The sequence below is a fragment of the Myiozetetes cayanensis genome, unplaced genomic scaffold, assembly GCF_022539395.1.
Source record: "Myiozetetes cayanensis isolate MyiCay16 unplaced genomic scaffold, myiCay2020 scf26, whole genome shotgun sequence".
Classification (NCBI taxonomy): domain Eukaryota; kingdom Metazoa; phylum Chordata; class Aves; order Passeriformes; family Tyrannidae; genus Myiozetetes; species Myiozetetes cayanensis.
Genome location: NW_026087477.1, coordinates 4,593,905 through 4,606,162, shown reverse-complemented (window position 1 = coordinate 4,606,162; position 12,258 = coordinate 4,593,905). Strand labels below are relative to the sequence as shown.

Genomic DNA, 12,258 nt, shown 5'->3' with positions numbered 1-12,258 from the left:
CAGAAGTCCAGTTGTGTCATTCTGAGAAGGTGGAGGTGCACCTAAGGAGAAATTTGTGTCCTTCTGAGACTTGGTTTGGGCCCATGTCCCTCTGGGGTGAGATCAAGAGGTGACAGGGGGAATGTTCCTGCAAAGCTCGAGCTGAGTTAGTCATTTGAGCAGTGCAAAATTGATCTTTTCATTGGAGTGGCCTCACAGCATCCACCTTCAAGGCTTTTAGACCCTAATTAAGCTGCAAAAAACCAGACCTAACGTGTTAATCCATCCTCCTCGGGTAATCCAATGTGTCTCCCTCCAGGACCGAAGCTGCCAACGTGGAGAAAATCACCACGAAGCTGCTGAAGGCTGGGGCCAAACCAGACCAGATTGGCATCATCACTCCTTACGAGGGGCAGCGCTCCTACCTGGTGCAGTACATGCAGTTCAGTGGCTCCCTGCACACAAAGCTCTACCAGGTACAGATGGAAGCACAGGGGAAGCCAGGAAAGCCTCACAGTACTTTTCATTTTCAGTCTGGGTTTGATTGTTGAACTCTTTAGTTGGTTGTGGTTGAAACAGAGCAGGGAGAGGAGTTTGGGAGGTGGTTTCAGGTGCCAGGGGGAGCAGCTGAACAGGTAAAAGGAGGAAGCCCTGCTGAGGTCGGTGTTGAAAGGAAGGGTCCTGAGGCCCAGAAGGGAGAGGTCACTGGGGCTCCAGCTGTGGAAAAGTTTGTGTTTTGGATAAAGAGACACAGCAAGCTCCATAATCGCTGATGGTCATGCTGTTTATTTCCTTGGGAACATGTCCTCCCATCAGTGGGACTCCTCTACCAAACATCAGAACTAGCTGCTGCAAACAAGGCAATTAGATGTTTAATCCAGGCTTGTTTTGCAACGTTGGGAACTCGCTCAGTGTTTTCACTGAAGGGAAACTTGGTGGAGATACTTTTCCTTGTGCCAGGAATGATCTGTCCCTGTGATTCAGGTTTCTGGGGAATGGGAGCAGCAGTGCTGATTTGGACCTCTCTTCCCTATGGGGTTTAGGAGTACTCAGAATTCTCCCTGGCAGCCTCCCAGCAAAGGGCTGATTCCCACAGTTTGGGGGAAATGAGAGGGCCATCAAGCAGAGAGTAATTTCTCCTGAACTGAGGCTCTCTGTTCTCCAGGGAAACTATTTAGTGACCAGTGGAATTACCAAATCGCTCCTCATTCCAAAAGTAACATTTTTGGCAGGTGATGGCAGGGTGTAGTGCGTGGCCAGCACGTCTGGCAGTGCCTGTGGGTAGCAGAACTGTTTGGCTTCCGTGATTTACGTGTTGTCCTCCGTTTCAGGAAGTGGAAATTGCGAGTGTGGATGCCTTCCAGGGCCGGGAGAAGGACTTCATTATCCTTTCCTGTGTGAGGGCCAACGAGCACCAGGGAATTGGGTTCCTCAATGACCCCAGGAGGCTCAATGTGGCCCTTACCAGAGCCAGGTAAAGCAGGATTGGGCACTTGGAGGAGGAGCAGGAAGGATGGAGAGAGGCTTTGGACAGGGGCCTGGAGGGGCAGGGCACAGGGAACGGCTTCACTGGCTGCTTAGGTGGAATATTGGGAAGGAATTCCTGCCTGGGAGGGTGGGCAGGCCCTGGCACAGGTCACCCAGAGAAGCTGTGGCTGCCCCATCCCTGGGAGTGTCCAAGGCCAGGTTGGAGCAAACTGGGCTGGTGGAAAATGTCCCTGCCTGCAGGGGGTAGAACAAGATGATCCTCAAGGTCCCTTCCCACCCAATCCATTCCGTGCCATCTCTGTTCATCCCAGCCCAGGCACTGTTCCCGTTTGGCCTCAGGAGTTTCCAGCCTGTGTCCTTCCCCTCTGTCCTCAGGACAGGTCCCTTCCCTGCTTCTTTACCCCTTCCAACAAGTGTCTTTTTGGACCATTTTGCTTCCGATGGATTTGATTCCAGGAAAGGTGGTGTGGAATCCAACATGATGTCCTTTGGCTTCCTTGTTTTCCTGGGAGCTTTGAAACCCAGTCGAAGGTGGTGGCTGGGGGGAACTCAGTGAAGGAGGAAGTTTGTGGCTGTTGAGAAACTGGCTGCAGCAACCAACCTTCCTTCCAGGTGTTTTGTCATCCTGTGGAAAACATCTGCTGTAAACAAACCAGCTGCACCTCCTGCTCTTGGCTGCTTCAGCCGAGAGGTGGATTTTGGAGGCTGCTCCAACATCATTACTGTGTCGTTTGATTTGCAATATCAATTGTTTTTTAACTAGCTTAATTTGAGCTCCTCTGCTGTTGCACAGGTATGGAGTAATCATTGTTGGGAACCCCAAAGCCCTGTCTAAGCAACCACTCTGGAATCACCTCCTGAATTACTACAAGGAGCAGAAGGTGCTGGTGGAGGGACCACTGAACAACCTCCGGGAGAGCCTCATGCAGTTCAGCAAACCCCGGAAACTCGTCAACACCATCAACCCCGTGAGTGACCCCCCTGCCCTCGGCTGTCTGGGACAGGGGGCAGCTGGGGGGCTGTTGATTAATTAGAAAGGGCAGATGGGTGGGGTGAACAGTCACCAGCACAGCCCTGGAACTCTCCGGGGCCTGGTTGGTGTGGTGGGACCCAGCTGCTTCAGCTCTCCCCAGGGTGGAATTTGGGGAGCTTTTTAACTGCAGAATTTCCTGAGGGGGTAAGTTCTGAGGTGAATGAACTCCCTGTCTAGAAATGGCCAGCTCACATGAACTTCACAGCACTGCATCAGACCCTCAACCTGCAAGTTTTATGCTTGATTCTCTAACAAAAAATAAGGAGTTACTGGGTGGGGGGAGCTTGTCAGCCAAGGCAGGACGGTGCTGTGAATAGAACAAGGGGAAAAACTATCAGCAGAGCCTTAAAATAGACTGAAAACTCATCAGATGTTTCACACTTTTTGAGATGCTGCCTCTGAAATCTTACTCGTTGCAGCTGAAATAATAACCAGAGGGGTTTTGGTGTCTTGGGACTAATTCATTTCCTCAGTGCTGGCAAACTCATGATCTGTGGGGTTTTACTGGGTCCCTGAGGTTGCAGTGCAGGGTTTTCAAGGCAAAGGCTTTGTCTGACTCCCCTCATCCTTGCAGGGTGCCCGATTCATGACCACTGCCATGTATGATGCACGTGAGGCCATTATTCCAGGATCTGTCTATGACAGGAGCAGTCAAGGTAAAGGAAATTATCAAAATTACCACCTTTATAGGTTGATTTTTTTTTTTTTTTTGTGTTTCCCTCCCCCAAATGGTCCTTGGGGTGTGGTGTTTTACCCACTTCAAACTTTTAAATGTTAGAAGAGCCACTGCAGAGAAATATGGAATGTAAGGACTGAAAACATTGACAATCTGCCTGGATTTTGCTCTCTGTATGGGGAACCCTTGCCAGTCTAACTGGATGTCTGCAGAGCAAGTGAAAAATGAGGGGAAAAGGGGAGCGTGTGTGAAGCATTTCTGGAATCTCAGATGGTTCTGTGAAAGAGGAGCCCTAGGGGTGAACGTGTGTTAGATGAGCTAGTGGAATTTTCAGGTGTGGAACAAACAGGGAACCAGGAATACTGGTGGTCCTTGGCCTGTCCTTTCTGTTTCTACCTTATCCTGCTCCTGAGTCCTCCCCTCTCTGTTACAAGCAGGGCTGTGAATCGATTTTTTAAAATATTCAGGGTGCCTGAAATCACTTCTCCTCCCCCTCCTCCTCCTCTGCAGGGCGCCCATCCAACATGTACTTCCAAACCCACGACCAGATCGGGATGATCAGCGCTGGCCCCAGCCACGTCACCGCCATGAACATTCCCATCCCCTTCAACCTGGTGATGCCCCCGATGCCGCCCCCGGGCTACTTCGGCCAGGCCAACGGCCCCGCTGCAGGTACAGGGGGTGGGAGGGGGCAGAACACCCCCTGGAGGGGTGGGGCCTTGCTTGGAAAGCTGTTTTTGAGCAGAGCTTTCTCACTGCTGGTTGGGGTCGGTCCCTCCTGCAGGGCGTGGGGCTCCCAAAGGAAAGACGGGGCGCGGCGGGCGCCAGAAAAACCGCTTTGGGATTCCTGGGACGAGCCAGTCCAACCTTCCCAACAGTCAAGCCAGCCAAGACGTGGTGTCCCAGCCTTTCTCCCAGGGCCCCCTGACTCAGGGCTATATCTCCATGAGTCAGCCTTCACAGATGAGTCAGCCTGGGCTCTCCCAACCGGAGTTATCACAGGTAAGCAGGACTGGTCGAGTCTGACCTTTCCCTGGGCTTCGTGTGGGTGTCTGTGCAGGCACATCCTTGTTGTGGCACTGGGGGGGAAATGAAACTGAAACCATTTCATGCTCCTGCACTGTGTGACTCTCAGAGTGCACTGGGGCATAAAGGGGGAATGCTGCATGTCCAGACCTCACCTTTGAGCCACCACAACCCCCTTTTTTACACAAATTCCGCACCAAACCAGATCGTAAAAACCCTCAGACTTTAACCTGGGCCCCCGGGGAGCAGCTGGGGGTGGCGTGGAGGTTTACACAGCCTTTCCTTTCCAGGACAGTTACCTTGGTGATGAGTTTAAATCCCAGATTGACGTGGCGCTGTCACAGGACTCAACTTACCAGGGTGAACGTGCATATCAACATGGTGGAGTGACGGGACTGTCACAGTATTAGAGTGTAAGAACCTCAGGGGGTCCCTCCTCTGCTTCCTCCCCCTCCTTCAGGCTCCTGAGCAGTTTGTGTGAGCAGTGCTGTCCCTGACACAGCCCCCTTTTTTCTGTCTCCTCCCTTCCAGGTTGAGGAAGAAGAGCTAAGCTTGCGTGGAGCTTAGTTCATCAGCATTTTATTCTGGGTAATAAAAAAAATAAAATAAAATGGATACCTGTTTTCCACTGCTAAAACTGAAGCACCACTGTGTGAGAGCAACAGGAGAAAGAAACCAACCAACGGAGAGGAGAGAGAGAGAGAGAGAGAGAAAGGAGCGCGCGAGAGAGCCCACTGCTAGAGCTCACTGAGACAAGGAGACCGACCGAGAGGAGAGAGAGCCCTGACGGACCTGCTGGCGCCTCGCTGGGAAGGAACTCACCCCAAAATGAGTGGTCAGCTGAGTCCCTGCTCCCCCAGTCACCCACGCTCGAGAGAAGGGCCTTAAAAAAGCAGGTTTCACTTCATTCCATCCTTCTCTTGGCGAGCAGGGCATTACTTTTCAGAGCAGAAAGGGGGGGAGAGGAAAACCCTCATCTCAGAGTTGTTGTTCTCGTTTCTAAGGGGTACTATATTTTAGCAGTGACTGTTTACATTTTAGAAGCAGAGTATCTGAGAGAGAGAGAGAGATGCAGAGAGGGAGAGGGAGGGAGAGTCCCTGACTCGGTGACAGCAAGCCAAGCAGAAATGCAGCGGGATCCAGCTGATGCTCAACTCTGAGATGCAGGTTTTGTTGTCCAACACTGGCTCTGAAATCTTAGTGTCATCGTGTCGCCCACATTCTGAACGGGTCTTTCGTGACGAGGTGGTTTTTAAAGAGATCCTTTTCAAAAGGAGCACTGAGTTGTTTATTTTTTGTTTTGTTTCGTTTTTTAAAAAAAGAGGTTTGTCTCTGAATTCTTAGTGGTGGACCTGGGAGATCCTTGTTCTGAGAAGCTTATAAAAACAAAAACCAAAAAAAAAAAAACAAAACACAACAACAAAACCCAAAAAACAACCAAAACAAACAAAAAATGTTTCAAACAAAACTAAATTAGAGCAGCAAACCTTGAGAACTTTTTCTCGGTGTGATTTAAAAGTTGCAGCAATCAGCCTCTTCTTCCTACATTGGCTAGCAGTTACGAGTGAGAGGAGCCTGCGCGCTCGGGCAGGAGGAGGGTTTCGAGGTGTTTTCTCTATGCTTCAATTGGCTACTGTCTGGACTCTACTCTGTGACACACACACACAAACAAACAAACAAACAAAAAAAACCACAAGCCTTTCTGTCAGATGATGAACTTTGCGCTTGAAAAAGGGGGCTGGGGTTTCCTGTGCCCTTCGGCCCCCGGAGGGGAGATGCAAAAAAACAGACCTGCTTTTACTGCCGCGGATTCGGGGGAGAGGAAGTAGCGGGAACCGGGGATGGATAACGTTGGTTCCGAGGGAAAGGCTCCACGTCTCTCCAGGTGGGGACCCACGGGCAGAGCAGGCAGTTGGTGGAAGGTGGCCTCTGAGGAGCTGGGTTTGATCAGAGATAATGGGTCAGGCTGGTTTTTTTTTTTATTTTGGCGTGGCTTCTTGGGCGAGGAGAGAGCAGGGAGGTGGCAGAGCCAGGCGCTGGCAAAAGCGAACCCGGAGCAGCTCTTTTTGTTCAGGCAGTTGGATGCGGCCGTGCCATCCGTGCTGGCTGGGAAGTCAGGACTGAGAACAGCACGCAAAAGAGAAGCCATCCAATTTCTGAGTGGTACCCATGTCTTAACGAGTCGTGTATGGGAACACTGGGAGCGTTTTATTTCTGTCTAAACCCTTTCTAGAAGCAGCAATTCCTACAGAGACCCGTTTTGACCAGATCCCTAAATTAGACTGACCTCTACCTCCCAATTGGCCAAGAGCAGTAGAGAGTGATCCACTAACCTGGGTGTTTTTCAAGTTGGAGTTAAGTTAGCTTTATACTTAAAGGGCTCCAAGTGTTTCTAGTCTTTTTTCTTCTGTTTTTTTTTGGGGGGGGAGGGGAGCTCAAAAATACCTCTCATACGAATGTACTTGGACCCCACTTTTTTGTACCTGGGGGGGGCAGCCCTTTCATTCCTGTCCTTCCTGTAGATTGTTGCCCCTCTTTCATGACCTGTTGTTGCTGTAGTTGCCCCCAGAGTGCCTCCCCCAGCCCAGGGCAGCCCTGGTGTGCCCCCCCCCAGCCCGTGCACACCATCCCAGGACACAGCCTTGTCCTCTGGGCCCCAGAACTCCAAACACCACCCAAACCCACCCACCAAAACCCCCATTCTTTTTCTCATCAACAGCCTCCAGAGTTTAGACTTCTAAAAAAAAAAAAACAAACAAACAAACGTGAAAGAATGGAGACACAGGCCACCTTCCTTCCTTGTGAGATGGACTGTTTTATTTATTAACATTTGCCGAAGGGCTTTTTAATTATTTTTTTGTTTTCCTTCCGTAGGCTGCGTAGCTGGCGTAGACTTTTTCTGATAGGTTTGAGCTGGAACCCCTCTGTGCAACGCTATCCATGAGTAATGTAGCCCCCCCTCCCACCCCCTTTCCTCTCCCTGAACCCCTTTATTTCACTGCTGGGAATGCTTGGCCTCTGCTTTGTGCTGGTTTTTTCCTTTGTAGCAGTTAAAACTCATGAGTTTTACAAATCCAGACATCAGTGCTAGCACGGTGTTTAAAAAGAAAAAAAAAAACTCTTTTTCGATTTTTCTTTTCTGTTTTTTCCTTTTTTTTTTTCTGTCTCAGTTTGTTTTAAAACCTGTTTGTCATCAAATAAAATATGAAAATAAACAGCTCTTGCATTCAAGGTGGCCCCTTAAGTTTCAATGAGGAAACCATGCAACGTTCATTAAAGCTTAGTCTGATTGTATAAACTTCAAGTTTATTACTTTTTTTTTAAACACAGACTAGTACAAAAGTGTTGGGGGGGGGGTGTGCATAGCATGGGGGAGGGAAGGGGGAGAAACTCAACTGGGAAAACTGGTAAATGCCCCAACCCTCTGCCCTGGGGATGGGGGGGTTGTGATGCAGGGTGGGAGCCCCAGGATTTGGGAAAGGCTGGAGCTGGAGGGGCCCAGTCCAGCCTGGAAGCTGCCCCTGCTCTGCAGTAAACATGGACATGGCTTTTACCTGTCCCAGGGCTGGGGGGGCTCCTGGGACCACCCTGGGAGGGGGGCTTAGGCCAGGTCTTGGCACCACCCTGTGCTGTGCATAAACTCCTTGCAGCTCCTCCAGGGTGACTCCAGTGGCTGCCTGGCTGCAGGAGAGGGACATTTGCCCTTCATGGTGTTGGAGTCCCCTCCTGGCCCCAGCACAGGTACAGAACAATTAATACTTGAAGGTTTTTTTGTTTTTAACTCTTGATCCTAAACCTGGGATTTGAGTCCCCGGAGTTCAGCCCTACTCTAAGCCCTTATTAGAACATCTCCAGTGGCTGAAATGGGTTCAGCTGGAGCAGAGCAGGGCTGGGCTGGCCCTGGAAGCTCTCAGGAAACCCCTTTGGGTGGGAAAAGGTTAGTAAAGCTACACCTAAAAGTACTCGAGCTGCTCCAGTCTTGGTCTTCAGCTGCACATTTTAGGGGGTGTTGTTAAGCAAAAAAAACCAAACACCATCACAGGGACCCCCCCCCCCAGTGGTTAAACCCTCAGTGCTTCTCCCGGGGGGAGGAAAGGGAGGTGCTAAAAACTTCATCAGACCTCGAAGACACAACATCGGTACAGAAACAGCAAAGGAAAGGAAAGGCAGGCCACGGGGGCAGGTTCACAGTTAACAAAAAAAGAGCAAAAATTCAAGTCTAACTCGGATTCCTGTTCTGTTCCCACCCCTTTTAACCCTACAAAAAAACCCAGCAAACAACCCCAAAAGTGGTGTCAGCAAAGCCCCACCTGAAGGGCTGGAGGTGGCTTTTAAAACACACACAAACACTTCAGGATTTAAACCTCGAGCTGCTGCAAAACTCGGAGCCCACGCGCTGGGAAGCGGAAGGAAAGTGGTCAATGAGGGGAAGATGGGGCAGGTTTGGGTCCCTGCTGCCCGGGGCTGCTCGTTAGGGGCAGTAAATACCACTGCAGGGGCCTGGGGCCCACACGGAGAGCGACAAATGAGCCGAAAACAACCCTAAAATGCGCAAGGGCCTGAGAGCTCTGCCCGTGCCTGGTGCTCGGCTGCCACCTGGGGGGGACACGGGGACAGAGGGACACCCGGGGACAGAGGGACACCCGGGGACAGAGGTCATGCTGGGCTCATCCATTTGCAAATGAGGTAAATTAATACTGACTTGAGGGGAGAAGATGCCACCGACCCCCTGCCCATTCCCACCCTCCACCACAGCCCCCCCTCCTCGGCCACAACATCCATCCTGCAGCTCCCAGGGGGGTTTTTGGGGGGGCAAAACCTCCCTTGCATTGGGCCCACCCAGCACCCCCAGGCCACGTAACCCCTGCCCTCCCAAAGCACCCCATCACAGCGTTAAAGAGCTCAGGACTGAGCTCCCCCAGCACAGAAACCCACCTGTGTCCCACACCAGTCCTGGATTTGGTCACACAGAGCTTGTGCCCCCATACCATCCCTCTGTCCTCCTCCCCTCACAGCCCCATTTCACCCCCAAAACCCCTTTGTGCCCCCAGAAAGGTGCCAAGCTGAGGAGCCTGAAGCACCAGCGGCTCGGGGCGGGTCTGGGATTCACAGCCTGGTGCCACCACCCCTGTGGAGCAGGGGACGGGCAACCAGCACCAGCCTTGATCATAATCCCATCCCAGCACCCAGGTAGTCCTAAACCACAACTCCAGCCCTAAATCACAACTCCAGCCCTAAATCACAACTCCAGCCCTAAACCACAGCTCCAGCCACGACCCCTTCGCGCCACCCCAAAGAGCTCTCCCAGCACCCCCCGACGGGAAACTCCCCAAAACACCAGCACGGGGTTTTGTTCCCCCCACCCCTCACCCCCCCTGCTCCTCCTCTACCTGCAGCCACACTCGTCCACCACCATGTCCTCGTAGTGCCGCAGCACCACGTTGTCGCTGTTGTCGTAGTAGAGGATGGAGATGGGGGAAAGCCTGACGGGGACGCAGCAGGGCTGGGGGGTGCCCTGGGGGTCCAGCGAGTGCACCATGGTCTGCAGCACGGCGTGGTTGGTGCTGTTGAGCTCGGCCGTCAGCGGGAAGGGGCACTCCCCCCGGCAGTAGTTGGCCAGGTAGCCCTGGGGGGCGATGATCCAGTTCTCCCAGCCCACGTCGCTGAAGCTGATGTGGAGCCGCCGCGCCCTGCACAGGTTGCTGGGGGCGAGCGGGGGGTGAAGGGCACTCCTCCTCCTCCTCCTCCTCTGAGGGGCCTGGCACTGCGGGCTCAGGGTCACCACCAGCAGGGAGGCGTCCAGGAAGGAGTCCACGCCGGAGCAGGGGCTCCTCGGGGCCCCCTCGCCCGCCGAGATCTCCAGGGTCAATCCCAAGCTCCCGCCGCTCGCCCGCCCGGCCTGCGCTGCCACACTCAGCTCGAAGAGCAGAGACTTGTGCAGCTGAGCCAAGGACTGTTCCAGCAGCAGCCTCTGCCTGCGCTGGGGCACCCCTGGCAGGGATGTCTGGGGGGCCCGGAGGAGCCTCAGCTCCAAGGCCTGCCCCTGGCGGGAAGGGTGGTAGGAATTGTGGTGGAATTTGATCTCCAGCCGGGCCATGGTCAAGCGCTCGCCCTCCTCCAGCACCGAGAGGTTGAAGAGCAGGCGCTTCCGCAGGCACAGCCACCCCTGGGGCTGCTCCTCGGCGATGAAGGGGCCTGACAAAAGAAGGAGAAATAGAGGTGGGGGTGGTTGGACCCTTGGGCTGGGCTCCGATTCCAGCCCTTGGATGCACAGCAAGAGGAAGACGGGGCTGGCAGAGGTGGATGGGGATGATGAGGGCGATCAGCCCCCTGGCAGGGCCTTCAGGAAGGGCTGGAGGCACAAGCTGGGCTCCAGCCTGTGGCACTGGGATGCTGCAGCCACTCCAGCATCTCCTCTGGCTGCTGCTTCACAGCTCGACGGGTTATTTTTCCCCCTGGTGAGGAGCCACCTCCACCACCGTGAGCCCAACAGGCCAATCCAGTCACCTGGGACCCAACCAGCACCTCTGGGTGGCTTTAGAGGGTTCCAGGACAGAGCCTGACACAGCCCCGACACCCTCACCCCCAAACTGTGAATAATCCCCTGCTGCACCCACAGGGACCACACAGCAGGGATCCCTCCTGGGAACCAGCCCTGGGCACTGCTCTGTCCCCCCTCAGCCTCAAGGAAAGGAAGGAATGAGGCAAAGCCTCCCATCCCAGGGAATGAGGAGCCTCCAAAAGCCCCGACCCACGGCGTGTCTGTACCTTGGTCTGTCCCTTGGTCGGCCAGGACGCGGATGATGTTGCCGGGGACATTGAATTCCTCCACCCTACAGGCGTCCAGGGGCTCTTTGTCTGCCGGGGGCGGCGTCTTCCTCTTCTGGAAGATCCTCCAGAGCACGGGAGGCACCGGGACAGGGCTTTTCGGGCTGGGCTTGGCGCTCAGGCCCAAGGATTTCAACAGCAAACTCTCCTGCACGCTCGGCTCCGTCCCCAGGACGGGGCCCAGGAGAGCCCAGGCCAGGCTGGGGAGAAGCCACCACATCCTCTGCTCTCCTTCTCCAGACAAAGAGCAGCAGCAGCCCGGGCTGGGGGCCTGGACACACCGGGCCAGGGGGGTGTTGATTGCCTGATTGGAGCCTTTGATCTGCTTTAGTGCTCAATTAGCACAGAGGGATTCCCGGGATTGGGCAGAGGGGTGTGAGTCCCTCCAGGCTCCCCGGGGCTTCTTAACCCTTTGGTGCTGCTCCCACGGCCTCTCCCACATCTCCACTCCCTCGAGGTCCAATGACAATGTCTGTGATGGCAGGGAAAGGGGCTGCTCTTCTCTTCCCACACAAAAATCATCCCTGGTGGCAGAGAAGGGGCTGCTCTTCCCACACGAAGCTGCTGGGAAGCCCCAAGTGCTGCAGACATTTTTCCCCCCTCTGGATCCAGGGGCAGACACAGAGCTGGGTCTCCCCTTCCTCCCCCCCACCCAAAATCAGCTCTTTTTGACATCATCACAGCACCCAACGCTTCTCTCTCAAGGCCATCAACTTCTGGCATATCAAACCATCCAAGTCTTGCTTCACCCTGCCCTCAGGACACACCACCCCCCCAAAAACGTGGCCAAGGAGCCACCAGCTCAAAGCCAACACTGCAAAATCGAGTTTATCCCCCCACGTGGGGACCAGGGACCCTCCTACCCCCAACCCTGCCCTGCTCAGGCCCATCCTGGGACAGCAGCTCCCCTCATTTCCTGCAAATCCCCCTGGAAAAACCAAAGAAGCCCCCTGGCACTGCCACCCCTCTGGCACTGCCCAGGTGAGTGAGAAGATGATGGGTCCTGCCCCAGCCTGGCACAGTCCCCACCAACCCCAGCCAGGAACGTCCCACCCTGGCTCACACCACGAGCCTGGAGCTGAACCCACCCCGCAGACCAACCATGGAAACATCAACCCAGCAATTAACCACGGAATTAACACCCTGAATCCACTGCTTGGGGACCCTCCAAGGCTGGAGCTGCCTGGAAAACCAACACAGGGAGCAACAGGAACTCTTGGAGCAAGTG

The 12,258-nt window shown here is 54.0% G+C and overlaps 2 protein-coding genes across 3 annotated transcripts in view; one reads left to right on the top strand and one right to left on the bottom strand.

The window, feature by feature from the left end:
* UPF1 (UPF1 RNA helicase and ATPase) overlaps positions 1–7,500 on the top strand; it is a 20,518-nt gene extending 13,018 nt beyond the window's left edge. For both annotated transcript variants that reach the window (XM_050320866.1, XM_050320867.1), the window contains exons 17-24: positions 299–455; positions 1,311–1,453; positions 2,261–2,435; positions 3,075–3,156; positions 3,687–3,848; positions 3,961–4,178; positions 4,493–4,615; positions 4,734–7,500. In XM_050320866.1, the coding sequence (XP_050176823.1) occupies positions 299–455; positions 1,311–1,453; positions 2,261–2,435; positions 3,075–3,156; positions 3,687–3,848; positions 3,961–4,178; positions 4,493–4,612 (1,057 nt within the window). In that variant the 3' untranslated portion in view covers positions 4,613–4,615; positions 4,734–7,500. The remainder of the gene's footprint in view (positions 1–298; positions 456–1,310; positions 1,454–2,260; positions 2,436–3,074; positions 3,157–3,686; positions 3,849–3,960; positions 4,179–4,492; positions 4,616–4,733) is intronic.
* On the bottom strand, positions 7,483–12,258 carry GDF1 (growth differentiation factor 1). Its single transcript, XM_050320891.1, has 2 exons — positions 10,971–12,258; positions 7,483–10,397 (listed from the first exon to the last, which is right to left on the bottom strand). Exons 1-2 carry the CDS (start codon positions 11,248–11,250, stop codon positions 9,589–9,591), a joined length of 1,089 nt encoding a protein of 362 aa, XP_050176848.1. The 5' UTR covers positions 11,251–12,258; the 3' UTR covers positions 7,483–9,588.